The sequence below is a fragment of the Cuculus canorus genome, chromosome 5, assembly GCF_017976375.1.
Source record: "Cuculus canorus isolate bCucCan1 chromosome 5, bCucCan1.pri, whole genome shotgun sequence".
In the NCBI taxonomy this organism is placed as follows: Eukaryota; Metazoa; Chordata; class Aves; order Cuculiformes; family Cuculidae; genus Cuculus; species Cuculus canorus.
The window spans coordinates 64,663,550-64,688,703 of NC_071405.1; the positions used below are offsets into that span (position 1 = coordinate 64,663,550).

General features: G+C 36.5%; 1 protein-coding gene across 4 annotated transcripts in view; it reads left to right on the forward strand.

Annotated features, from left to right (window-relative positions):
• Nucleotides 1-25,154, forward strand: part of NPAS3 (neuronal PAS domain protein 3) — a 605,022-nt gene that overhangs the window by 273,630 nt on the left and 306,238 nt on the right. For all 4 annotated transcript variants that reach the window (XM_054068725.1, XM_054068726.1, XM_054068727.1 and 1 more), the window contains one exon: nucleotides 24,782-24,864. In XM_054068725.1, coding sequence (XP_053924700.1) covers nucleotides 24,782-24,864 — 83 coding nt within the window. The remainder of the gene's footprint in view (nucleotides 1-24,781; nucleotides 24,865-25,154) is intronic.

Genomic DNA, 25,154 nt, shown 5'->3' on the forward strand with positions numbered 1-25,154 from the left:
TTATTAATTTTTATTTATAAATTCTTGTTTATTTTGTTTCTCAAGTGTATGAGGTATCAATGCCTTTAGGTATCAAAACTATTTTTATTCTGAGTGAGATTGTCCAGACAGCGGAATTTAATACAATTTGACAAATCCACTTTGCATTCCCACATTGAGTTGATGCAGATTAATTTTCTTGAGCCCTTCGAAATAGTTAAACTCTTAAGCCTGAAGGATCGAGAACACATATGTTTAGCTAAAGAATACAAGTATTTTTGTCACTTTTTGAAATAATACTTGCATCGTTGTGTCAAACAGCTTGAGTGAATCTTGAAATTATTATGGAACCGAGTGTTCTAACAGAGTGAGTGCATTAAAGCACTGCACAAACACCACTGAGAGGTGTTTGAGCAACTTTCTTTGGCAGGGTTTTCATTTTCTGATCACCATTCATGGCATTTCTAATGCAAGTGTTTTCTTGTCTTAGCAAAAATGTAAATTTGTCCGTTGGATAATTTTATAAACTATAAAATACGTATGTACGTGTTCATTCCGAACTACTTCTGGCTTATAAGCATTTCTTTGGAACTGCAATATCTGTAACAAGTTAAAATTAGAAAAAAAACTTCACTTTGACTAGAACCTACTTTTGAAGCTAAGGAAATCATATAAAAACACAAACTGCATATTACTATGGCACCTGCTGTTTTTCAGGTGTTTATAGCACAGCCATAAAAATTCACTCCAGGCTGAAACTTGGTATTTAAAAGTCTCAGCTCAGCGGGATTTTTAAATCAGATTTGGTTTGAATTAGTTTGACTCTTTTTCATTTATGAAAAGGAGAGTGGAGGAAAGAAATTTTGTGTATCAAATATAACTTTATTTATTCCTCTAGCTAAAAAAAAAAAACAGTTATGCTTTGTAAAGATAAAATTTGCAGGTTATTAGCCCATAAGATGGAGTAAGGTATCAGGGTATCAAAGACGGTGAAGGAGGAGAGAAAGAATTGACATCCAAGAATTTCATATTTGCAAATGCTTAATCTAGTCTGTGAGAACATTTACCATGACTCTTTACTGAGCTTTCATAAAACTGTATCCGGGATATACAGCATGTTTTTAATTAAGAAAACATACTTTAATTCAGTAAACTCAATAACTCATAGTTTAAGGTCTGTTTTGTCGTGTGTCAATGACTGGTGAATGAATTGCGTTCAGATGTCATTGATTTAATACTTTATAATGGTGACATTAAAGAATCTATAGCAATCTGGGACCTTGGATTCCTCTGTGTTTTACTAGAAGCTGGACATCTACTATCCCTGTGGCTCATCTGAAGATTTCATCCTCTTTCTCCTGCGTTCAGTGTATATACAACACAAACTAAATTTTAATTAACTATGGATCAAATAGAGAGATTGATGTCATTTACGTTTTCAATGCACCGCTGTCTGTAGATTGCTTACGTATATATGGACAGATGCATGTACTGTCATCCTTGCTTAGAAAGACTTCTAGTTGCACCAGAACCTGAGAGGTGGCTGTGCTGAATTTTCCCAGAATTGCCAGTGGCTTTGGGTGCTTCTTTGCCCAAACACTTTGGGGGCACATTTTCAGCTGTTCTGAGAATACACAACTCCAGGTGAAGCCTGTATAGGCTGTACCTGCTGAATGCTACTGTAAATCAAGCTTTTGGGGTACAGGAAAACTGAGGAAACCAAAACCAGAGTGCAGTTTTTTTTTTAAACTTAGCTAGTGAAGACTGAACTGGCTAGTATTAATTCCTTTGAACAGAACACATTGTGTGGTATTTCTCCCTATTTTTAATGCTGTTATACAATGGAATGCATTACCATAGTGTTCCCTTCTCCCATCTGTTCCTCAAAAAGAAGAGAAGAGGTATGTAACATTACAAAAGGGCTCTTGGAAATGTTTATGCAAAGTACTACTTTTCGTCACTAAATCAAACCTGGAGACAAGCTAGCAGAGAAAATGTTCTTTCTTTCCCATATAGGGGCTATGCATGCTTTTGCTGTAACAATCAGTCCTGAAATGTGGACATTTTCACTTTCAGTTCATCTTGTGGTACATAACTCTGAAGAGATGTGCCCGATGTTCCATAAATTATTAGTATTTAGTGATGTTGCTCTCATTGTGAGGTACTGCCAAACCACAGCTTGCAAGTACTGAATGTCCTGAACTTCAATAGGATAATTTCAGTATTTCGAGCTTGGTGTTATCTTAAAATCTTGTATTTTGCTTTAAATTTAATTCTTGTGTATGTCCTAACATGCCTGTCTTACCAATAAACCAGACACATTTATTGTTTCTTTCCCTTTTTTTTTTCCGTTCCCCTATTGTTCATGCTTTGACAGTTCCATAAAGTTTATTTCTCCCTGCTGCTTAGTGTCTTTTTATTCTGTTTGTTTTTCTCTACTTCCAGCTGGGATATAGTTTAATGAATTATTTTTCACTGTGTGTGATACGGCTTTTATGGCCTGCCTTTGGAGATTGTGATTAATACAATTTTCTTTTATTCTTTGCCCTGACCTGGTTCCCAGTGCTCAGTGTAGTGATCATCATTGTATTAAGAATATTGAAATGATATTATCCATTGTAAGCCTGTAACATTTTCATTCATTCTGGGTTTTACTCTTCTGCTGGATTTTTAGTTTTAGTCCTGAATTTTTTTTGTTTTGTGACAATATCTGTATGTTTATTTTGTGTTGCAGTTTGGATAAGTAAGATCTGTGCTGCTAGTGAGGTATGTCACAAATTTATCAAATCCATAGTTTCCCTGAATACGTTTTTTTTAAAGTGATTTGGCTTCCACGTTTGGGGATAAGGGGCTGGAGGAAAGGGGGAATCTCTGAGCTTATGTGGAATTTGCAGAAATCATTCAGCATGTCAGCCAGGTTTGGCTCCAGGTGTTCTTTGAACAGGCAGGAACCTCCCCAGCCATGGCCAGGAATGCACAAACTTTGCAAAACAATCCACATGGGAAGGAAATAAAGGCATGAGAGAAGAGGTGGAGAGACCGCATTCCACTTCTGGTAAATTTACGCTTACTGATGTAGATTTCCGATTTGCATCTTAGCCTCTTGACAGCTTTTCATTCAGGCAGTCTGAAATATTTTCTTCTTAACCCAAGTTATTTTGTTTCACTATTTACAAAAGGATGTTAGGTCAGCTGGTTCTCGTGGCTAACTGCTCCTTTTCAAGAAACAAAAATGTGCAGTCAGTTTAGCCAATTCTAGCACACTCTTTCCTGCATTGTTTCATAGATATGTTCAAACCTGACAATGAAGTTTCAGTGGGTTCAAGAGTTTTACTTTGAAGACTGGTCAATTTTTCTTGCCTTCTTGCTGGAGGAACTGCAGAGCGCGCTGTTATTTATATGTGTTTGTCTGCTGAGAGCTGGTCTGACACCACCAACTTGTGTCATAGTTTGCAAGTAGAAATGTGAGCTCGAATCAGACTCCAGCTTCGGGGAAGGAGCTCATGCCACGTGTCACCAATTCCTGGTTCCTTTCGATGTCTAGCTTCTTTCAGCTTATGAATGTCTTTTTTAAGGCATAGGAATCCTCCCCGGTCTTCTAAATAACTGTTATCTTCCCTTTCTCTGAAAAATTGCATTAATTGCAATCAATCTTTCATATTTTATGCTTCTACATACCTGTTTAGTTTTCCGTGGCTAATTACTCATACTGTTTCTCCCTGCAAGTCCTCTAAAGCACTTGCCTGTTCAGGATTCCCAAAAGATGAGGGAAACTGGGTTATTTGGCTTTCCTGCTAACTTTCAAGGTTGATGTTTTGTCACTACCTTCACATTCTGCATCTTCCATCTTGAGATTTCTTTTGATTTCCCTAATGCACTGTGGCATCTCTGAAGTGGAATGAGATTATTGAGAGATTTCTTTCTTTGATTTTTTTGGACTTTCTATAATAGTTTCCTAACACCAAATCACTTGCCAGCGGATCGCTTTTGTTGGTTGTTATGACTTCCCTGGCAACAGCAAGATGTGATCTTTTTATGTATCTTTAGTCAAGTTAAACCATCGTCCTTGGTTTAATGGCAGTAGTAATTTCTTCCCTTAGATAGATTTCAGTTTCTAATGTCATTGCCTCAATTTTTGTAATTAGCCTTTACTGAAATTTGTACCACTAACACATTTCTTAGACTTTATTATTATTATGTCAGCACTGTCCACACCACTGTGATTATTTCAGCAGTAATAGTAGTGTTTTAGTGAGCAGTAGTTACCATTTATCAGAATTGCATCATAGAATATGTTAATACAATATAAAATGATATATTATCTACTGTGTGATCCTAAGGAGTAATAGTAGACATGAATGCCAATTAAATAATCTACTGAAATAACAGGATGATCTTTTCTCTGCGATCTGCTTAAGCCCATATGAACGTTACTCTCTCATGATATTGAAGTGATGGTTGTAGAGATATGTTACTGTGAAAAATGATAGATGCATCACAGTGCTCTAAATAGTTCTGAAGTCAGCAGCAAAAGAGTCTTGATGGAGGCACAGCCCCTGTGTGTGAGGTTCAGCAAACAGAGGAAATGGGTGAGAGAAAACGCTCAGTGACATCTTGAACGTGTTTCCATAATCAGAATATAGCATTAGATAACAGGTACATGAGAAATAGATGTATTGATGTGCTTTGTGAGCAGGAAAAATGTGTGCGTTTAATTTTTTCTATGTATTTCTGACTTAGTATATGAGATTTACTGTCAAAGTAACTTTTAGTTGTCTTTCTACGTACAGTTGATTTTCTAAGCCCATATATGGGATTTTCAGCCAGAGTTAACTTGAATATCACTAGTAGTATAGTCCACAAATAACAAGATTTGTTGTTTTGTTGTTGTTGCTATCCCTGTCCTTTAATACCTGAAGTCAACTTTAAAGATAGGCAAAATATGCCTGGTGTGTATTTTTTACTAGAAAATAGAGGCATAAACCAAAAGCTGGTCTACTTCAGTTATCCATTATTGGGGGAAGGTATGCTGAAATCCTGCATCTTTTCATGTTGCTTTTGCCCTGAAAATTGGAAATTATTTTACTTATGCTTAATTAATATTAATATAAATATTAATATTTACTTAATATTACTTATGCCCTGAAAACTGGAAATTATTTTTATTTCATAATTCAGAAATCTACTATTCTTGTGCAAAATCAGATTTTTTTTCCAACCTTCAGTGCTCAAGTTTTTATTTATATTCAGTGTGTGTAAAGTGAATGACTGATATCTGCAGGCCATGGATAATCAAGGCCTTTTGTGCTTTCAAATTTTACTATAAAGCCAGGTTTTAAGCCACTTACTTTCTGTGAATCAGAGGGTCCACTCATATGAATTAACTGCTCATCAGTATGAGTACAGAGGTCTTTATCTGCTAAAGTAAATAGTTGAGATAATTGCGTGAAAATAAGGTTCACGATTAGAAACAAAAAAGAGATTAGTCTGATATAGAAGAATCTAGTCACTGATTTCTTCAGGAGAGGTCAGTTGTCTTCTATCAGAAATTAGTCAGGAGAGGTCAGTTGTTTCTGTCTTTAACAGATTTTTTTTTCATTTTTAGTTTCATGCAATAATTAATTTAATTCCCAGGAGTGACGGTTTAGTTATCAAGATAATTCCTTGCTTAAGAGTTGCTGAGCTTTTCTAGTCAATAGCCCAGTTGTGTTGTGGGTTATTTTATTTTAAATAAGAAGCTGCTGTTATTTCCTGTCACAAAAGTGATATTTCTTTTTCCTTTCTGTCATTTGACAGTAAACTTTGTTAGTTATGAAACCAGATCATTCTGTGTATTATATGAGTCACTTACTATTAGTCTCACTTTTTATGGAATTGAATTTGCCTATTTTCTTCACTGATGGGAATATGAGTTTATTGTTTTGGATTCCTGCTCTGAAAGAGGTGGATGCTAGTGGCATAACTGGAGGGAATATTTTTTTTTATCCTTTTCCACTCTATCTTTGTGAGCTTGTTGAAGGACAGAAGATGGTTTTTTTTTTCTCCCCCAGGACATGCTGCTTCGTTTTTTTCCTTCCCCAACAGAGGAAATCTCACACTTCTGGCACTTTGACACATCACTGACTGTTAGAGAACGTGGAGCCCCTGTTTACTGCTGGTTCTTGAGTCTTAAACAGCCCTCCACTGCTTTTATTATGCCATTAATTGCTCTTAATACGGCTGCATTTCTAGTACGCCTGGCTAAGCTCTGAAAATTAAGTAGAGGGTACTTTGTTATAAAATTCACTGTAATGAGCTCTGGTGGGACAGGGTCTGTTAAGTTTGGAATTACCTCAGGCCATTTCCAAAGGACTTCTTAAAATATTTCACATCTATAAAAGTTTGCAACTAGATAAATAGCCAAAAGTATGGCTGAGAAGAGAAAAAAAAACCCACAGCCCCGCAATATGCACTAGATGAAACATGAACACATTTAATCCCAAATTGTTACATTTATTTTAAAGGTTTATTATCTCAAGTAATTTGTTGAACAGAAAGTTTTCCAGCTGACAGCATGTAAATGTTAGGTGTTTGGTTGACATAGTGAGTTTTATGCGTACTATTTTTGGGTTTGGTTTCTTAATCCAGACCATACATTCATGAAACTGGAATGAGTTTAGGACTCCCTCTGGGTTTACAGAAATCGGTTCAAGAAGGGGTCACACCTCTCAATACAGAAACCGTATAAGAACTGCTGCAACTATTAGCCAATTAGCTTAATGTTACAACTAACAGCCTGTACTGAGTACTGATCTCTGGTATCTGCCTAAATAAATTACTTATACGCCTTCAATTCCCTCAGTGTTCTTCAGCTATATGACTGCTGTAATGCTTTGCAGATAATAAAATTTCAGATTGATTAGTTTATTGTGTAGCTTTACCAAAACATCCAAGTAATCCTTTATATAGTCTTTAGAAATGGGTCCAAAGTGAATTCTCTGAGGACCGAGTGGAAAAATCTCCCTGGGATGAGCATTGATGAGCTGATACATTGGCACACGTTGGGTGGAGGATCTTCTGTGGTTTTAGTGCAGCAATTTATCTATGTTTTGTAGTTAAACTTTAAGCACAAAGTAATTAGAGGCCCCCAAGCTTGAAATTCATGCACCTTCTTTTTTTTACCCCCTTTAATAAGTTCTATACAAGCTTGCCGAGATAGTATTTCATGGATGCGAGTTGTATGTCGAAGCTCTGTACCAGGCTTCCAGATAGGTTAAGATCTTAGAACAGTTTTATTTTGCGATTTTGAATATAGAAATGAGTAGGAAGTCTGTTTTGTCCCCAAAGGTCAGGCTGCAGCCTGCCGTGTCGTGCAGAAATATTCACTAGTCGATAATCAAATACACTGTGACCATTAAGAACCGCACCTGTTGTCCAGATGGGCTGACAATAAACACGGCACAGTCAATCACGCTTGCAGAATAGGGTGGACAGAAAGCTTTGGGGGATGTTTCCAGTGTCTTCCTCTGTTTAGCTAGATCTTTAAATCTTTACCGTTATGTGGTTGGGAGTAACTGCGTTAGTGCATTTCAGTCTTGGAGTCACTCCGGCGAGTGATTTCCAAACACAAAACTCCATGGAGTCCCTTGGAATCCATGGAGTTTTGTGTTTCTTTTGAGTTTTCAACTGAATTATCAGCTCTTTATAATAAGTAAGAAAACTATTATTTGACAAAGAATGGAGCAATAGATCTCTGCATGCTGAGAAACATAAAATACCACCAAATTTGTTCTAACTTTAAATGCAAAGAAAGCTTGTTCTCTCACCTGAATTTCATGCATAACCAGATATTTTTAGTCCTATAAATAATTTACTAATTTCGATAATTTTATATTATGACAAGTTATTGAACACACAGTTATGTGCAGTATTGCGATATAAAACAGACTGAGACCCCACCTTCATTGAATAAGTCCTTTATAAAAGGGGCAGGTATGAAAAGCACTTCAAAAGTCATAAAACCCCATATAAAATGTCTCTCCTAGAAACATCCTTTAATGGATGAATGATTTGGAGACAGGAGACATTTAGAGATTTTACTTGAATAACCATCTACCCTGTACTCTATTTAAAATATACTCCTTGCCTTATTACCTTTAGTATTTAAAATATTGTGGTAAATTTACCACAGTGCTTAAATTTAAGATGAAAAATCTAAGTATTTTTTGGATTGAGGCATGACTTACCTGGGGCATTGCTAAGATCCACTTCACTTACAGTTTTGGAAAATAGTTTATTATTATTTGTTTACTTTTCAAAAGTAAGTGACTAGATAAAATTTACTGTGTTAAGTCACCTCCAAACATCCTCTTAATTTTATCAAACTCATACACCCAAATAATTTTATTTCAGTAAACTGAAGGGCAAAATTCAGAAACAATTGATAAATCGGTTTACATATTTCCAGGAGTTGCCAAAAAAGACCAGACACCGTAGTTTTAAGTAAGTTTAATGCAGTGTGGTATCAGCTGGGAGTGCTGGGTGCAGGAGGTAGCTTGAAATGAGCTAAGAGTAAGGAAAAAGTCCCAAAGTGGATAGTCAATAGATGCAAAAGCGTATGATTAGCAAGTACTAGTAATTAGTATCTTGCATGTTGATAATACTGGCAGTGTTACTTGAAGTGGTGCTCTGATGCCACTTCCCATCATTCACTGTTTCCAGAGGAAGAAATAATGATGAATACAGAGAAACGAGTCCATGTGAACCTCATGAAGTTCATCAAGGTCAAATGCAAGGTCCTGCACCTGGGTCAGGGAAATCTCCAGTATCAATGCAGAATGAGGGATGGATTAAGAACAGGCCTGTGGAGAAGGATTGGGGAAATACTGTTGGATGAAAAACTCGGTATGTGCTTGCAGTCCAGAAAGCCAATTGTACCTGAGCTGCATAAAAAGGAGTGTGGTCAGCAGATCAACAACAGGTGATTTTTCTCTTCTATTCTGGTTCTCATAAGGCCTCAACTGGAGTACTGTGTCTAGTTATAGGGTTCCCCAACAAGAAAGACATGGACCTGTTAGAGTGGGTCAGAGGAGGACCACAAAAATGATTAGAGGGGCTGGAACACCTCTTCTGTGAAGAAAAGCTGAGAAATTTGAGGTTGTTCAGCCTGGCAAAGGGAAAGCTCCAGGGAGGACCTTATTGTGGACTTTCAATATAGTAAAAGGGCTTATAAGAAAAACAGAAAAAGATTTTTTTTTTTTTTTTTTTACCAGGGCCTCTAGTGACAAGACTGTTACAGAATAAGTTTGATTAACTGTATTCTTTTTTTCTGAATAGTCTTGTTTAACATTAGTAGCACCCAGCTTAATCTGTAACCTAAAAACTAATAAAAGAGGAATTGGAAACCTTTACTTGGACTTTATTTTGCAGGATCCTAGGTTTACTATCGTTGCTGGCATGAATAAATCCATAACAGGACAAGGGGCAACAGTTTTAAACCAAAAGAGAGTATATTTAGATTAGAGTTAAGGAAGATGACCACAAGGGTGGTGAGACAACAGATTCCCTGGAGAAGTTGTTCCATCTTTGGAAGTATTCATAGTCAAGTTGGACAGAGCTTTGAGCAGCCTGATTTAGTGGAAGATGGTCCTGCATATGGCAAGGGGTTTGGACCATCTTCAGTGGTCCCTTCCAACCCAAACTGCTCTATGATTCTGTGAAAAAAATGATAGATGATTTTGTTCATAAGCTGGTGTTAGGCTTGGTTTGTCGATTCAGTATCACATTTTGATGAGAGCTGGAGCTCCTAAGATGACATGTTGTCCTTTTGCCATAAGGAGATAGTGTTGTTTGGACTATTTGCTGCTATTGCCAATATAAAACCACCAGATTTTACTTCTGTGGGAGTTTTGTCAGGTGTTTGCCAAAAGACAAAAATACACTCTTGCATTGAGCCCAAACAGTAATTATTGTCAATATAGTAACCAAAATAAAAAGTTGGTGCGAGAAATTCTGTCTTTGTTAATTGCTGTGCATTCCCTATATTTGTAATATGGATCCTATGGAAGTAAAATTTAAAAGCTGGCATTTTGAATTGCATTATGATGCTTGATTTACAGCTTTCTGATTATACGCGAGATAGTAGATCTTCACTTTCCTTTCTAGCCTTCTGTTTGAGGAAGAGTTTAAACATATTGCTTTCCCTAGTGCAGAGAAATTATTATTTTTTAGGTGATTAACCTGAAAACAAGGGTAGGTCGCAACCCTTTGGAACTGCAGTATCAATAATAAAATGAGGGAAGAAACTACCTCCCCTTTGATGAAGAGTCCTTAAAACTTTGGTGGACTGAACAGCAGCTTCTCTGCAGTGTAATTTTAATGAAAAGTATGTTTTGGTTTTTTTTAATTGCCTCCAGGAATGAGCACCTGAGGGTTTGGGAATGGGGATGTGCGCATACGTGTTTAGTGAATAGATTTAAATTGTTCAGTTATTTCAACTTAATAAATATCTGCTTCAGTATTTTTATTCCCAGCTATGTTGCCTTCTGGAGCTTCACATGACTGAGAAAGTGATCCATTTCACTTCCCACAACACAGCTTTAGCTCCTGTGATCATAATGAACTTCTTTCTCCTAAGGAACTTAGGTATGGTTGAAAGTGCCAGTTCAAATAAGCTAGTGTGAAATAGGAAAATTAAGGGAAGAAAGGAGAAAAGGCTGGAAAGAAAAGACAAGTTGAGGTAGTGTAAAAATGGAAAGTACGAGATGGAAAAAGTGTGCTCAGTCCTTTCCAGGATTTTTTTTTTTTTTTTTGCACAATGGTTTTTCCTTCATTAACTTTTAACACATTAATTAATTAAGAATTAATTAACAATTCTTCTTTAGATTGAATATGTTTACACAGCAGTACAAAGTAGCTCCGGGACTGGAGGCAGCCCCACTGTAGTAGCACAGATAAAAAAAAATATTTTATCTTGCTTCTTGGGGAAGTTTCATAGTGTTTTCTTTTAGCATAGACCTTTATCAGTGGACATATTAACTTATTTACTGCTAGTCCACATTTGCCTATGCTGTCACTGCAAAGACTTAGCTCAGCTCGGCTCAACCATTGGAACTCATCCAATGGTTCAAAAAGATGTTTGAACCCCACCAAACAAATGGATTAGCAACACAGGTGTCTTGTCTACGCAGTTCAGAGCAGTTTAGTCCCTGTTGCCTTGTTAGCTCCAGTGTCAGCAATACTCAAGCGACTGTTTGAAGTATCGTGTGACTACTGAACTTAAAACATTACCTCAGTGGAACTACAGGTTTCTGTTTGAAGATGGGGGAGGAGGTACAAGCCAGCGAGGGAGCTGCACCTTGAGCTAAGAGTGCAGTAGAGACCACGTCTTTGCTGCATGAAGTTTTTGAGAGGGTTGTAAACAAGGCACAACTTCAGAATTCTGTTTTGATTATCCCTAACTCTTCCTTTCAGTTTACATTCTTCAAATTATTTTTCCTTTATTGGAAGTGTTTTGCCGTCTGCTTTTCCTTTTATATATAAAGAAGTCACAATTTTTTTTCCTTGAAATCATCACTCAGCAAAATAAGCCTTTCTCTTTCAGGAGGTATCTGCCCATGAGCTGTCACAGCAATGTCTGTCTTCTCCTCTTTCAGCCATGCAGAGGTCTCTTCATTCCTCGGTTTCCTCCTTTCCTGCGGAAAGAATCACTGTTATGTTCTCAGGAAACTTTGAGACAGAATTTTTCACTGATACTTCTGGAAAAATTCGGGCAGTTTTCCTCAATAGTGTATTTTTCTAGTGCATTCTCCATCTTATTTGTAGAGTGAAGTAGAATACACGTTGTGTTCTGGTTTGAGCTAAGGCAGAATTGATTTTCTAACTTTTCAGCTAAGCCTCATCTAAGTCACTTCATTTTCTGAAAGTTAACTACATATTTTTTTCACACAATGTCTGCCTCTAGAATTGATAACGCTTACAAGTTAGAATTGCCACCCAAGTCATGGGGTATTGTACACAGAAAGGCCATTGTTTATATTTATCTGTATGGAAACTAAGGACATGCTAGAGGAGGTTGAATGCAGTAAGTCAAAGGGTGAAATAGGGTCATACTTGCCTGGAGAAGCAGACAGGACAGGTGACCCAAAACTGACCAGCAGAGTATTCTATTCCATGTATGTCATACTCGGGGATAAAACTGAGGGGTCATGAGGAATGAGTCCTCTTCTGTGATGGTTGGCATCTAATACGGACTCAGTCTGTCTTTTTGCCCTTGATTCCAGATCTGTGTTTTCCTGAGTCCAGCTCCCATCTGCTGCCGACTCCAGGCTGGGACCTTTCCCTGTGCCTGTTCTGCACCACTGGTGGTGCATTGGGGTGTTCCATTCTGTATATTTGTATGGATATTGTTATTTTCTAATTACTAGTATTTTCCTTTTTTTTTTTATCATTGTTTCGTTAAAGAAATTTTTCTTTCCAACCCACAAAAGTCTCTCTCATTTCCATTTCCTGTGAGCAGTGGTGAGGGGAACAGGGCTGGACTGGCAGAACTGGGCTCCACAACTGCCCATGTTTAGCTGCTGACCTGGCTGAGGGAGGGCTAAACTGCAACACCTTGGAGTAATTTTGCATTTGTTAAGGCAAAGCCTTTGCGTTGAAAGACTTCTTTTGTCAGTATTCATAGAAAATAGCTTACTGTATTTCTGACTTGTCCGCCTACAGCGTTGTTGAGTGGAAGTGTATATTTTGCAAGTAAATGTCTCAGATTTTCAGGTATTACTACCAAAATAAGGTGTTGTTTGTACAGCAAACAATTTAAAATAATCCAAAATGCCCTTAAGCTAGTACATTTATAATGAAAAATGTCAGAATACAAACCGTCTTCCAGGAGGCTGCTAAAAGAAATAAGAAAAATAGATAAATATTGTCAGGCATAACTCACTAGTTTTTCTGCAGGATGTAGAAAGGTTGTGGGTGACAGGAAGAAAAGAAAGTGTGTTCTGTGTTGAGTTTGGGCAGTCTTCATTCAACTCTATATTTTAGTTTAAGTAATGTATTATTCTCTGGGGAAAATGAAGCCTTTTCTGTTTAAATTAATGCACTTCAGTTACAAATAACATAGTTGTGAAAATGGAGTTCTTCAACTGGACTGAGGCAGCATGAGTAATAATTTGTTTAAGAATTAGAAGACAATGTTGGAATGCAACAAAATATGAATAGAATTTCAAGGACATTATTTCAGTAAAATTTCAGTTCAGTTCACAGACTACTGAGCTGTGTCAAGCAAATGATTTCTCTTTATAACAGACGCGTACCTGTATTACCTTCGTTTTGGTGGGTGTGTACTAAAATGTAATTGTTCAGAAACTATCTGAACGCAATACTTTATCAGTGTAATTGTAAAGCTCTTAAGGAAAAAAAAAGGAAAGCAGGGATGTATTTATCAGTGCTCGTAGAAAGTGAGAAAGAGCTGATTTAAAGACTTAAGAGTGTTATCTTGCGAAACGAAACTTTGCCCCCAAAGTTGAGGTAACCATCTGTATCCATGTCTGATTCAAGTACCGTGTGGGGAATGAATTCTGATGCCTTTAAGTTCATTTGCTAAAGAATACCAAAATACCTGGCTAGAACAGTCCACTGAGTTTTGATGATTAAGTTGTTTAAGATATATTTTGAATTATGAATGCCATATTGCTTCTCTTACAGCGGGACAGGCTTGACTTCTTCAGGTAGTAAGTGTGAGTCTTAGCTATGATATAATCAAAGAAAAGGAATACTTTGCCTCATTACAGAAAGAATATTGAGCTAAATTAATTCCTCATGCTAATGAATGCAATTCCGCTGAAGTGAATGTGGTGCCTACGCACCACATTCTCTTTGGCTGTAGTGAATTTGCTTCCTATTTTTTTTTTATTACTAAGCTCTCATTTCCATAAGTATTCTGGCTGTCTTCTGATCAAACTTTTCTTTAGTTCACTGGTAGGTACTCTCCAAGGATGAAGGAAACTGAACGTTTCTCAGATGACTATTTGAAAACATCTACTGCATATAAAAGGGGAAACACCAGCGATATTCTTTATCCAGTAATAATAATAATAACAACATAAAACGTGAACTTGTTATTTCTAATTTATTTTCTATTTCATTCATCATGAACTATATAAATTCTTTTAATCTTAGCAAAGATTTAAAGACCATATTATTTCCAGTAAAGATTTACCTGTTCTTCTCACTGGTCATCAGGATTTCCTAGAGATTCTGTTTCCTTAAAAACTGCTGGAATAGGCTCTTACAAACGGTAGCACTTCTTTCTTCTTTTTCCTTTTTTTCCTTTCTTTTTTTTTTTTTTTTTTCTTTTTTAAGAACCTCATCCAAATTGTTGGAGTTGGAAAGTCCTTCCCTTTACTATAGGAGCTTTGGCCTTTGAATCAACCCATTTTTTTTAAAAACAAGCAGTTTCATCTCCCAGTTGTGATGACTTAACCAGTATTCTGATATTCATATTCTGATATGACCACTTCCCTTGAAGACTGCTTCATTAGGACTTGGGGATTTCCAGTGTAACTTATTCATGGTCATTTCTCAGTCCTCAGCAATTCTGAAATATGTTTTAGCTCTTATAAAACATTTTGGTGAAATTTTCCAGGTTTTTTTTTTCCATAGTGAGAAATAAAAAACCAGTTGCAGTAGATTTTAAGCATTTCTTACGGTTCTGCTACAGCTGGTAATGTCCTTAAATTTTTTCAGTTATTTTTTGAAATCACCAAATTCTCAATAGTTGCATTTTCTTACTGTCTCCCTTATGAATAGAAAGAAGCAGCACAAGAAAAAATAATTGCCTTGTGGCACAGTTGGTTCTTACCATAATCCTCAGTTAATTACATGATCCAATTTGGCAACTCGTACAGGTTTCTTCCCTGAAAACGTGAATTGCAGATTTGTACCCTGCCTGACTTCATTGATGAGTCTTCGTTATATCTTTTTATGACTGCATCACAAAAAGGAGAAAAAAGGTGTGTGCTGTACAAACAAATTTACCATCTACATGCAACAGTCATAAAACCAAGTCTGTAAAAGCAGTAAAGACCTACACTCACCTTAGAACCAGAAACAATTCTGAATAGTTGTGCGCTTGTATATATCACCTGCTTTGGTAGGATAATGATGCATTGGTCACTGATAGTCTGGTTATATCGTAGCTAGATTTTGTATTCCAGAGGTGAATGTGACTCCTACATTTGCCAGTAGCAATGTTTGCTGTATTTTTAAGTTTTTAGCGTTCACCTAACATAAGGAGGTCTGTTCTTTTCCAGTGCTTTTATTAGTTGGGGGACTTCCTTTTGCGTAGCTTGTGGTAGGATGACAGAAAAAAAGTGACTCTTAGAAATGCAGGTGACCAAAACCTGCAGCTGTTTACACCATCAGGTGCAGGGTTTTCTTTCTCATCTGCAATCATGCACTGTTCTGTGGCCATTGTTACAAATTTAAATACTATATCATATGTGATATTTGTCTTTTTTTTTTTTTGGTGTCTGATATTAAGTGCTGAACGTGTTACCTGGTTCAGTAATATCTAAAGCTGAAGCTGTTAGTTTCTAAAATTACATTCCACTTGCCGTCAGAAGATGTTATATGTGTTTGTGAAGAAAATTCAGTAGGTGGTTTTAGTCACATAACAAATGGTTGGCTTCCTATGCAGACAGCTGTGAAATGCTTTAGCATCACACTGTGTGATGGCACAGCCCTCTTAGCGTGATCTTCAAATACTGTGGATATATCAATAAAAAAATTGCATCTGTTACTCTACCAATAGTAATGAGAAGCTAATCCATTAGCTAGTTATAAAGTGTCTTATTATTTGTTTTTCTTATTCATTTAAATTTCTGTTACCACAAATTAAATAAGTATTTTTTTGCCTGTCAGGAACTGCGTTTCTCCACTGAGCACTGAAAAAAAGTTAAGTTTGTCCATAAAATGATGCAGTGAGCCCACCAAATTAGAGGGAGAAGTAAAGAAGGAAAAGAGGGCTATGCAAGTAAGTAGACCTCTGTATAGGAGGATCAGGTTAGGGGAAGCTGGATATGTTTCAGTGTTAGTGAAAACAGGGAGGATGTGAATCACAGCTTGCACGTTTTTAACACACCACTGTCTAAGGCGTAAAAAGGCAATTTATTGACTCTAAGGAGGAGCTGCTTATGTGTTTTGTTCACAGAAGATTCCGAAATAACACTGCCGAGATTTAAGACAACAAAAAAAAAGGGGAGACACAGCAAAGGAAGATTTCTCCTTCTTGACTTTCAGAAATATTTTATACCTTGCTTCATGTAGATCGAACAGCTTTTGGTCCCCTTGACATACTAGTGGCATACGAAAGCCCTGTGGATGGATGGAGCGTTAGATTGGAAGTAATAAGGTTGTGCCTGACTTACCTCCGCATTTGTAGCAGATGTTACAAATGTCATAACATGAACCTTTGGGATCAGATTGGAAAAAAAAGCAACACAACAGATGTAGGCCTCTTAGTTTTACCAGCAAGTATAGTCTGACACCATATAACACTGTTCTGACTTGATGTTAATACTGTGTCCTCCTCCTGAGAACGGAATCAGTGACACCAACCATTTCTGTAGCACTGAAGCTGGAAAGGGGTGACAGCAGTTTTCTTCCCGGAGGAATTGTAATACTAGTTTAAAGATTAGACAATAGAACCAATAAATGTCTTATTGTTATACCTGAATAAGTGATCCATACTCATCATTCATTTGGGAGGGGACTCAATTTTGAAGAATTTCTTCATGCTGTCATAATGTTTATGCATTTTTCTGCTGGTAGAGCCAAATCTTGTGGAGTGGACATTTCTCTAAAATACTGGTAAATTCCTAGGTTTTTAAGTTCTTAATTAACCCCACTTTTTTTTGTGTCCCACTCCATTGCCTCACACAGCTGTCCCTAATTTGCCTCTTTTTCTCCCATACTTCTGTAGACATTATTTTCCCATCTCTTTACAGCAATTAGATTGCCTGGGAAGCTCCTATCTCACTTATTGAGATATCACTTTTATTTCATTAAAGATACAGTAATATCTAAAGTATCTTTTACTTCCAGCTGTCCACACCAGCACTTTCTCAGCTACCGCATCTAATTCTTTGACAGTTTTCAAAACATTTTTGTGCTTCTTTTCACGTTGCCCCTTATTTGTTACTCATCCTCTCTGGACTGCAATTTAAAGCCATTTTTCTCTCTTCTGTAAGACTGCTGCCATCTAATAATATCGATGTATGGTTGAGGAATAGTTATCTGCTTCTTATTCTGCTTGTGAAAGTGCAATAGAAGTGAACAGTCTTTATAAGGATCACAATCGTTATTCTTATATTCTGTATAAATTCTTCCTCCTCCTAGATTTCTGAGAGCAAAAGTTGTAAAGACTTGTGAAACAACCAGTATGAAGTGAGTTTGATTCTGGGAGGTTTCTCAAGTGCGGTTGTATCAGAGACAGCGGTCCCTCCCTCTGCGTCAAAGCATGTATTTCTGCCTTACAGAGAAGCTGACGGCCAAAGTGAATGTTAATATTTATCCTTAATTGTTTTATGGATGGTGTTGTTCCTTTGCTTCTCCTGCTACTGATTTTAATGGAAATTATGTGTTCTTTACTTTCTGCATTGTCCTCTATATTGTGGAGGCTGAGTGAAGTTATTCCTTCTGTTTCTCAGGAGTTTTGGCCAGTGATACCGTATTGCGTGAGAGGGGAAGAAAATTAATGCAGGAGTGCAGACCTTTGCATTTTTTTTCCTTGTGCTTCAATTTGAAGCAGTGGTGATTCTCTCTGCCACATCACTCCCTCAGGTGCTGCCATTCTTGAACTGGAGGCTTAGCCCTCTCCCTGAAGAATTTCATTGTCAAGGAGAAGAGTGGGGGTTCTCCCACGAAGAATTTTAATCACCCTGTCTGTAGCCCTTTTGAAGGAGGCACAATAGTTCCTATAGAAACAACTACAGTGTGGGAGAAAGGCCAGTGCTCCCGCCCCCAGCCACAGATGGAGAACTCTTTTTGCTTAGATGACTGGAAATTCTTGCACAGCAAAGGCTTCATACTTTACAGTGAAAAGAAAAATCTCTGAAATAAACTCTTAAAATGTGCAAGTAAGTGCTAATTAAGAAACAGCGCCGGTTGAGTTATCAAATAGAGAACATGATAATCTCAAATATACTTACTCTTAAGGCATGTTTAATTCGTGTTTAAAATTTTAAGAAGTTCAGAAAAAGAATAAAAGAGACATTTAGGATCTAAGAAAGCTTGCTGCTTCCTCCCACCCACCCTACCTCTGCCCCCAAAAAACCAAACCCTGTGTGAAGGAACAGATCTATAAACCGATGAAAATAATTGGGAAAGGAAAAAGGAGCAGGCTCATCATATTTTATGATAACTTACACTAAGACAGCCACTTATCTAGGTTTTTTTTCCATTCACTTTGAATCTTTTCTAAAGGGAGTGCACTTTTTCCCTTCAAATACATTGATTCCAGTCCAATTAACAAGTGATATAATACTTTCTATTTTGTTGACAACATTTTAATTTCATCAGTTTTAAGTTATCGAAACTAAAAAACCTATTTAAAAAAGTTTAATAGTAATAAGCAAACTTGAATTTGAAAAGCAAACTTTAGTAAAAATGCTGTTAATTTCTGGAGCTTTAGATGAAGCATCATAAATGAACTACTACAAATAATAAAACACACCTGTAATTGTGTTACATAATATTTTCTTTAACTAACCAGTGCATTCTTTATAACTACTTCGTTATTCCATGGAAGGTTTCAGTTTACTTTCTCCACCCTGGGTTCCCTGGTAATGAATACATGCTCTGTATCAGTGACCAGAAGATGGACATCTAGAATAATAGGCATTTGTGTACACAAAAAATAGATTGGAAATGCCATTGTTAGCTTTGTAAGTTGATTATCATATATTGCATTATGCATCTTACATGTAGTCCTTTGTGACAAATTTGTTCTGATACTTTATTGCTGTGATACTTTAGTTGGTAATGGCACAGCATTAATGATTCCCATAGCTTTACTAAACCAAGATAAAATACCTCTCCACATATGTTGCAACTCCAGCTGAGATTTATTTCTTCTTCCCATCTGTGAAGGTGGTTAAGAGACCTAAATTTTAGATCACGTGATGGCTTGTGGTGAGGTAGACTGCTGACATCATTTAATTTCATTGGATACTCTTTCCAAATCAGAGGGCAACATCTCTGTTTACGTTATGCTGGTTGCTTATCATTCATCCATTTCAGATCAGGATCTGAATACGTATCATCTACGCCTTATGTTCTCAACATACGTGTTAGGCAGAGGAGTTGATTCTTGCTGGAGGTTTCTTTTGAAACTTAGGATCAGTCATAAATGGGATAGCAAAAAAGGATCAATGAAAAAACCCACATCGATCACAAGGTATTAAATGTGAAATAATTTTTTTTTAACAAAGCTTCTGTATATCTTAGCATACGTATATATTGGCCTTTCTTTCTGAGTCAAATGTTGGTTACGTTTTGTCCTCTGATATTCATCTTCTGTTCTTCAGTTTAGCCCCTGATTTAGTGTCCCTGTCTTTTGTAAAACACAGCAGTTGAGTATTGCCAAATTACTTGCTAAATCTCATAGGAAAACCCCAAGATTTTAAGATGATATCTCACCTCTTCCTGCCAAACCATCCTGATTATCCCATTCACCTTCACTGATCTTTCATGAGCATTTGGAGTTGTCCCTAGAAATAACAAAAGAGAAGTTTTCGTGTAGAATCTACTTCACACCAAGGCTGTATTGTAATATGTATAGAACTTTTTTCTACTTTGAATAAAAAAAATGTTAAACTCTGGAAAAGAATACTTAAGAGATTATAGCCACACTCATGCTGTGAACTGCTTTGCACGTATAGTCATCTGAGACAATTCAGACAACTCTACTTCTCATGCTGTCTCATCTGAAATGATAATTTATTTTATTGATACCTACAGGAATAAATATTAGTCAACTCTATGTGAAACTTCTATGCAGTTAGCCTGGTATGGTTAGATATTTTATGAATGAAACAGATAATTTTCTTTTTGTTAAGGTGTTTGTAAACTTTATTTATGTAGATCTGCTCAGGCTTTGGTATACTAAAGCCTGAGTTTGTTGGCAGTCATAATTAGAGCTCTTCATGATAAAAAAGGGGAAACAATGTTTCCCCTCTGTTTTTTCATAATTCTTCAGACAGCAGATTGCCTAAAAGGGTGTAGTGGGATGGTCCTACGTCCACCTCTGCTTCCAAGCATACAGAAAGGTGCTGCTCTGAAAAGTCAATGAAATCAAATACAAAAATAAGTATGGTGAGGCTAGTTGATAAAAAGCATTTATAAATAAATAATAGTACAGGGGAATTAATTAAAAACTTCAGTATTGTTTTAAAAACTAGTTTTAAAACTATTACTGAAGCAAGAGAATCTAACAACTCTTCATCTAAATTTCACCAGACTTTCCACAAAAACAATTTATGTAGAAAGGTTACGTGCAACAACTTGTAACAGTATTTTAGGGAGAGCTGATTATTGTACTGGTGATGTGTGTTTTCACTTATAGCAATCGATAAATGCTGCTGCTTCTTAATTAGAACTCTGTCTCCACTAGTAGAAAGTCTCAGTGAACATCAGTCTTTGGTCATTCTGTGCTCCAATAGCTTAGAACTGAGTCTGAGAGGAAGTTCTGTCTCTTCGGGATGCTTGGAAATGTTTGTTAGGCAGTCTACATTTTTCTTTTCCATAGTTTCCCACTCTTCCTAGTACAATTGTGAATGCTCTTGAGATTGCATTAAGCATGCTTAGACTGCCCCCAAGACACACTGAAAGGGATGTGGTTCTTCCTTCACCTCATGCATAGCCAGATTAGTCATTGAGGGAGGAAATTTAAAGAGGAATTAGTGAGCAGTTAGAATTTTTTGCTTCTTAATAGCTTGTTATGGAATAATCCTGTGAGAGGAATAGACATGTCACTCTGAATAGTAAAAGTCGTAGTCTAATGCCATGGAAAGTAGAAGATCTTAACAGAGAGATTCCTCTGCTCCAGCTTATATGGTGTATGTGTGAAACCAATCTTTCTGGCTTCTTGTCGCTGTTAACAGTCAATATTTAATGCAAATATTGGCTCAGTCAACTTTTTAATCAACCTCGGTGGTACAGTCAAACCTTAAACTTTGTCAATTACACGTAGACAGTACCAAACATGACAACATAAAAAAGCCTACTTAGAGGTGTCTATTCATACCACTAAAACAGGAGGTTGGAAGAATATAACCTGTGTTTGGAACTTGCTCCCTGTGGGAATCCTGTTGCAGTATATTACACGTTTCACCCTTCTCCACATCCCAATTTCCCCTACTTCCCATTACTAAAAAGAAAAAAAAGAAAAAAAAATCATATATGCAGTGTGTTTTTTTTTTCTGCGAAGAGTCTGAATTTAAAATGGTATCCGTGCATTTAAAAAAAGATGTGTTTGCACATCTTTAGGTCTGTGAAGGTTGTTGAACTACTTTGATTTATAGATGTTGTGATATAAATCCTAAATCTTTTTCTCCCCAAGATTTCTGTGAGCAGCTGAGCTGTGGCTCCTGATGGTTCCATCCGCAAAGTGAGAGATTTAGAGATAACTGGGTGTGCCTTGTGTGATAGAAGCCAGTTCAGTACTTATAGTTTATGTTTCGAAATTTTTGAATAAAATAACGTCATGGCCTGCTTTTTAATCCAACTGTTTCAGCCTATGTCTTCCTTTCATCTATTGACATGCCAACAATCCATTCAGTACAAATAAAAGGCTTTGTGCTATGATTGGATTGTGAGCTTGTCATGTTTTTGAAAGGTATCAATGTGATATGCATTTGTATACCCCAAACAGTTTATTTCTTCTGATGCAGATAGGTATCAAGAAATCTTGAAAGCTCCAGTAAGTAAAATGATGAAGCAATGAAGTCAGAAGGTCAAAAAATAAGTTTGTTTCCCTTATTGTATACTTATCTCAGTATCCTTATCTCATTCCTCAAAATGTGAACAATGGAGGAAATACAGAAAGTGCATGTTTAACATCTGTTCAGTTACCAAAAAAAAGTTGCAGTATGGCTAGCAGAAGCGTAATTGTTTTCAGTCTGACATACTTAACGTTGGCTGCAAAATTAGGAACTGTCATTACGACCTGACATCACCAGAGTAAGTGGAGGACGTATGCACCCAAGAGTTCTACTGCTATAGAAATGTCAATGAACTGAATGGCGTGAAAGTATTTTTGCCTGGTGTACCAGCCACTAGGATGCAGGCATTTATAGAGGATTTAATCGACAAATTTTAAAGCTAAGATGTGGCCCTCACGTGTTTTCCAGTTAACGTGCTGACCTTGAAGTGTTTTCACTTGACCTATAGAACTGAGTGTCCCAAGTATGAAGAACTGCTGGTTTACCTGTAGACATCATTTGAATTTAAAGATACTGCTTTTAAAAGTATTCCCCTCTTTATGCACTTTATTCAAGTTACAATATTCACACGCTAAAAAAACTGCATTTAACAACGAGCACCGTAGAACTGGATTCAACGTGTAATCTATTCACCTTTAAATGCTAGGAGAACGTAGAGGGAAGGGTATGGGCAGGGAACAGAAAACTAATTGCAAGGCAGATTTTGAGTGGTGATGTGTTCAGACAGTAGTAGAAAGTATAACACAGCTTAGATAGAAGAATGAAAGGACCTAAAGGATTTCAGAGAGGTTTTGTGGGTTTTTTTTTTGTTTTTTTTTTTTATTCTTTTTTGCAGTGCTCTTCTGGAGACTATTCTGAAGCAATGCCTGGCAGGCCAAAATTGTGACTTTCCTTTTTGTTTATTGTAGATGATAAATGAAATGACCATTCAAAGCATAGTGCTAAGTGATAGCAGTTGTAACTGGAATAGTGGTAATCTTTACAATGCTATGTATTTTGTTTAGTCCCACAACTAAAGCTAAGTTTTCTCTCAGGAATATAGGTAGAGCTTCAGTTTAAGCAAATGTTTGATAATGTATCTGGAGACAGGGTAAGGACAAAAATGGATCATCTTTAAATCTGTCTGCAAAAAGGAAAGTTAAAGGAGTCTAAGTTGCTAGAAACATTAAAGTGTTTTTTTGTGTGTGTGAAATAAGCATTGCTGTTTATAGTCGGCACAGTACAGCTATAGAAATTTACAGCTATTTAGAATCAGAAGGTTGATATAGAAAAATATAAGACTGACTAAGTACCTAAAACTTGTAAAATAATAACATTATGCTGACTTGTCTGATCAGTCATAGTAATAACTGAGGTTAAAAGAAACCAAACAACTGAATACATCAGTTCAGTCTCTTAGCAACTTTAGCGGTATAAAGAAGAAGTCTCTAAAAGTCTTTTCTCTTAAGTTGTTAACATCTGTGTCCTTGAATACCTTCAGAGAAAAGAGGACTTAAAAAATACTGACTCTCCAGCGGTCACCATTTGTAATTATGAGCTATTGCTTCAATCTATTAGCAATGAAGCCACCTGTTTGCCCAGTATAAATAGCTCAGAATTTCCTGCAAGGAAATTACGTGAAGCATCAATAAGGAATGATATTACATTTTTAGGTCAATATGACTATCATTAGTTGGCATTTATCTTTTCTTACTGATACCATGTTTGGCATTCGGTATCATAGGAGACTGAGAAATCGTTGCTCAGTATTGGGAGGTGTTAAATTAGCCTGTTCAGTAATGACAGTCATCCATTCTGGTTTGTATTGTAAAGAGAGCAGTACATGCGCTAGTGTTGTGATGGTTCCAGAGGCATGAGACCATCGGGATCTTTGGATGTAGATGTTTTTGTACACACCTTAAAAGGGTGCGGAATGAACTTCACTTCTCTCTGCTGTGGATATGCCTGGCTTTGGTAGACAAGAATAAAAGGGAAGGTTCTTGCAGCCCCGAGCTCTTTTCTCTGTGCTCTAGTTTTCTCTGATCGTATGGCAAAGACAGCATAGACCTAATCAGGAACCTCAGCTTGCGGGAGATGAGTGTGTTTGGTTATACTCAGACGTAAATACTGCCTTTGCGCTCCTGCCACAGAGTTTAACAAAATACTATTGTTATGATTTTTCAGCCTTTTTGTAGTCAATGCTGCCTTTGAAACATAAATACATATTAATTACATTTTACTTTTAAACTATGTAATTTAAATGAAGAATCTGAAGTTTCAAGTACCTGTTCCAGCAACTAACGTGGATATCCAGGATGTTACACTACTTCCCTAGGCTTAGTAATAACTTTGATATCTAAGATGTGCTTACAGAAGTTGACTTTCTAATGTTGTGTTTGCTTCATTTCAGCTTCAAATAAGATAAATAACATGTTCAGATAAATCTCTCATCTATTCCCAATTCCTGAGTAATTTTTAGGTTTTATCCTCATGTATCTAAACACTTACATTATGTATAGCCTCTTCTTACACTAGATTCTGCCTGCTGTCATCATCATGTACAAAACCAGCCTTCTACATAGACTTGGGATATATTTGAATAAATGAATAATTTCCGGAGTTCTTGGACATTTAAATAGATTTTTTTTTTTTAAAAGAACAGCTATTCTTTTATCCTTCAAATTTGAGTCACTGAAAATTTATTTACTATATGCAAGTCAAATTTGAAATTAACACTGGTGTATAAATGCAAAAGATATTTAATTAGTAATGTCAAATGGCATGATCAGGGGTGAATTAGAAATGAATGTGCAGACCTTGCAACATAATTGTTTCTTATTCAGTTATAGGTGCCCAGCGCAGGAGAAGTCCCAGTGCCCTTGCCATTGAAGTATTTGAATCACATTTGGGAAGTCATATTCTACAGGTAAAAAAAATGGCTTTTCCAAGAAAAATCAAAGAAACTAGTTAGTCGTATTTCTGACAATAATTCAAATAGCGTTGTTGTCAGTACTTTTATTAATGAGTGGGGTTTTTTATTTATTTTATTTATTTCTTATTTTCTTCCTTTTAGAAAGCCTGTGTTTGGGAGAATGTTAATGAGAGTGGCAAGGATTATTTAGCTGAATCACAGTGTGTTGTTGTTTAGAATTGGTGTTTTCTCACAAAATGCCTTTTTTATTTGTGTGTATTTGTGCACAAAACAGTATTTTGTGT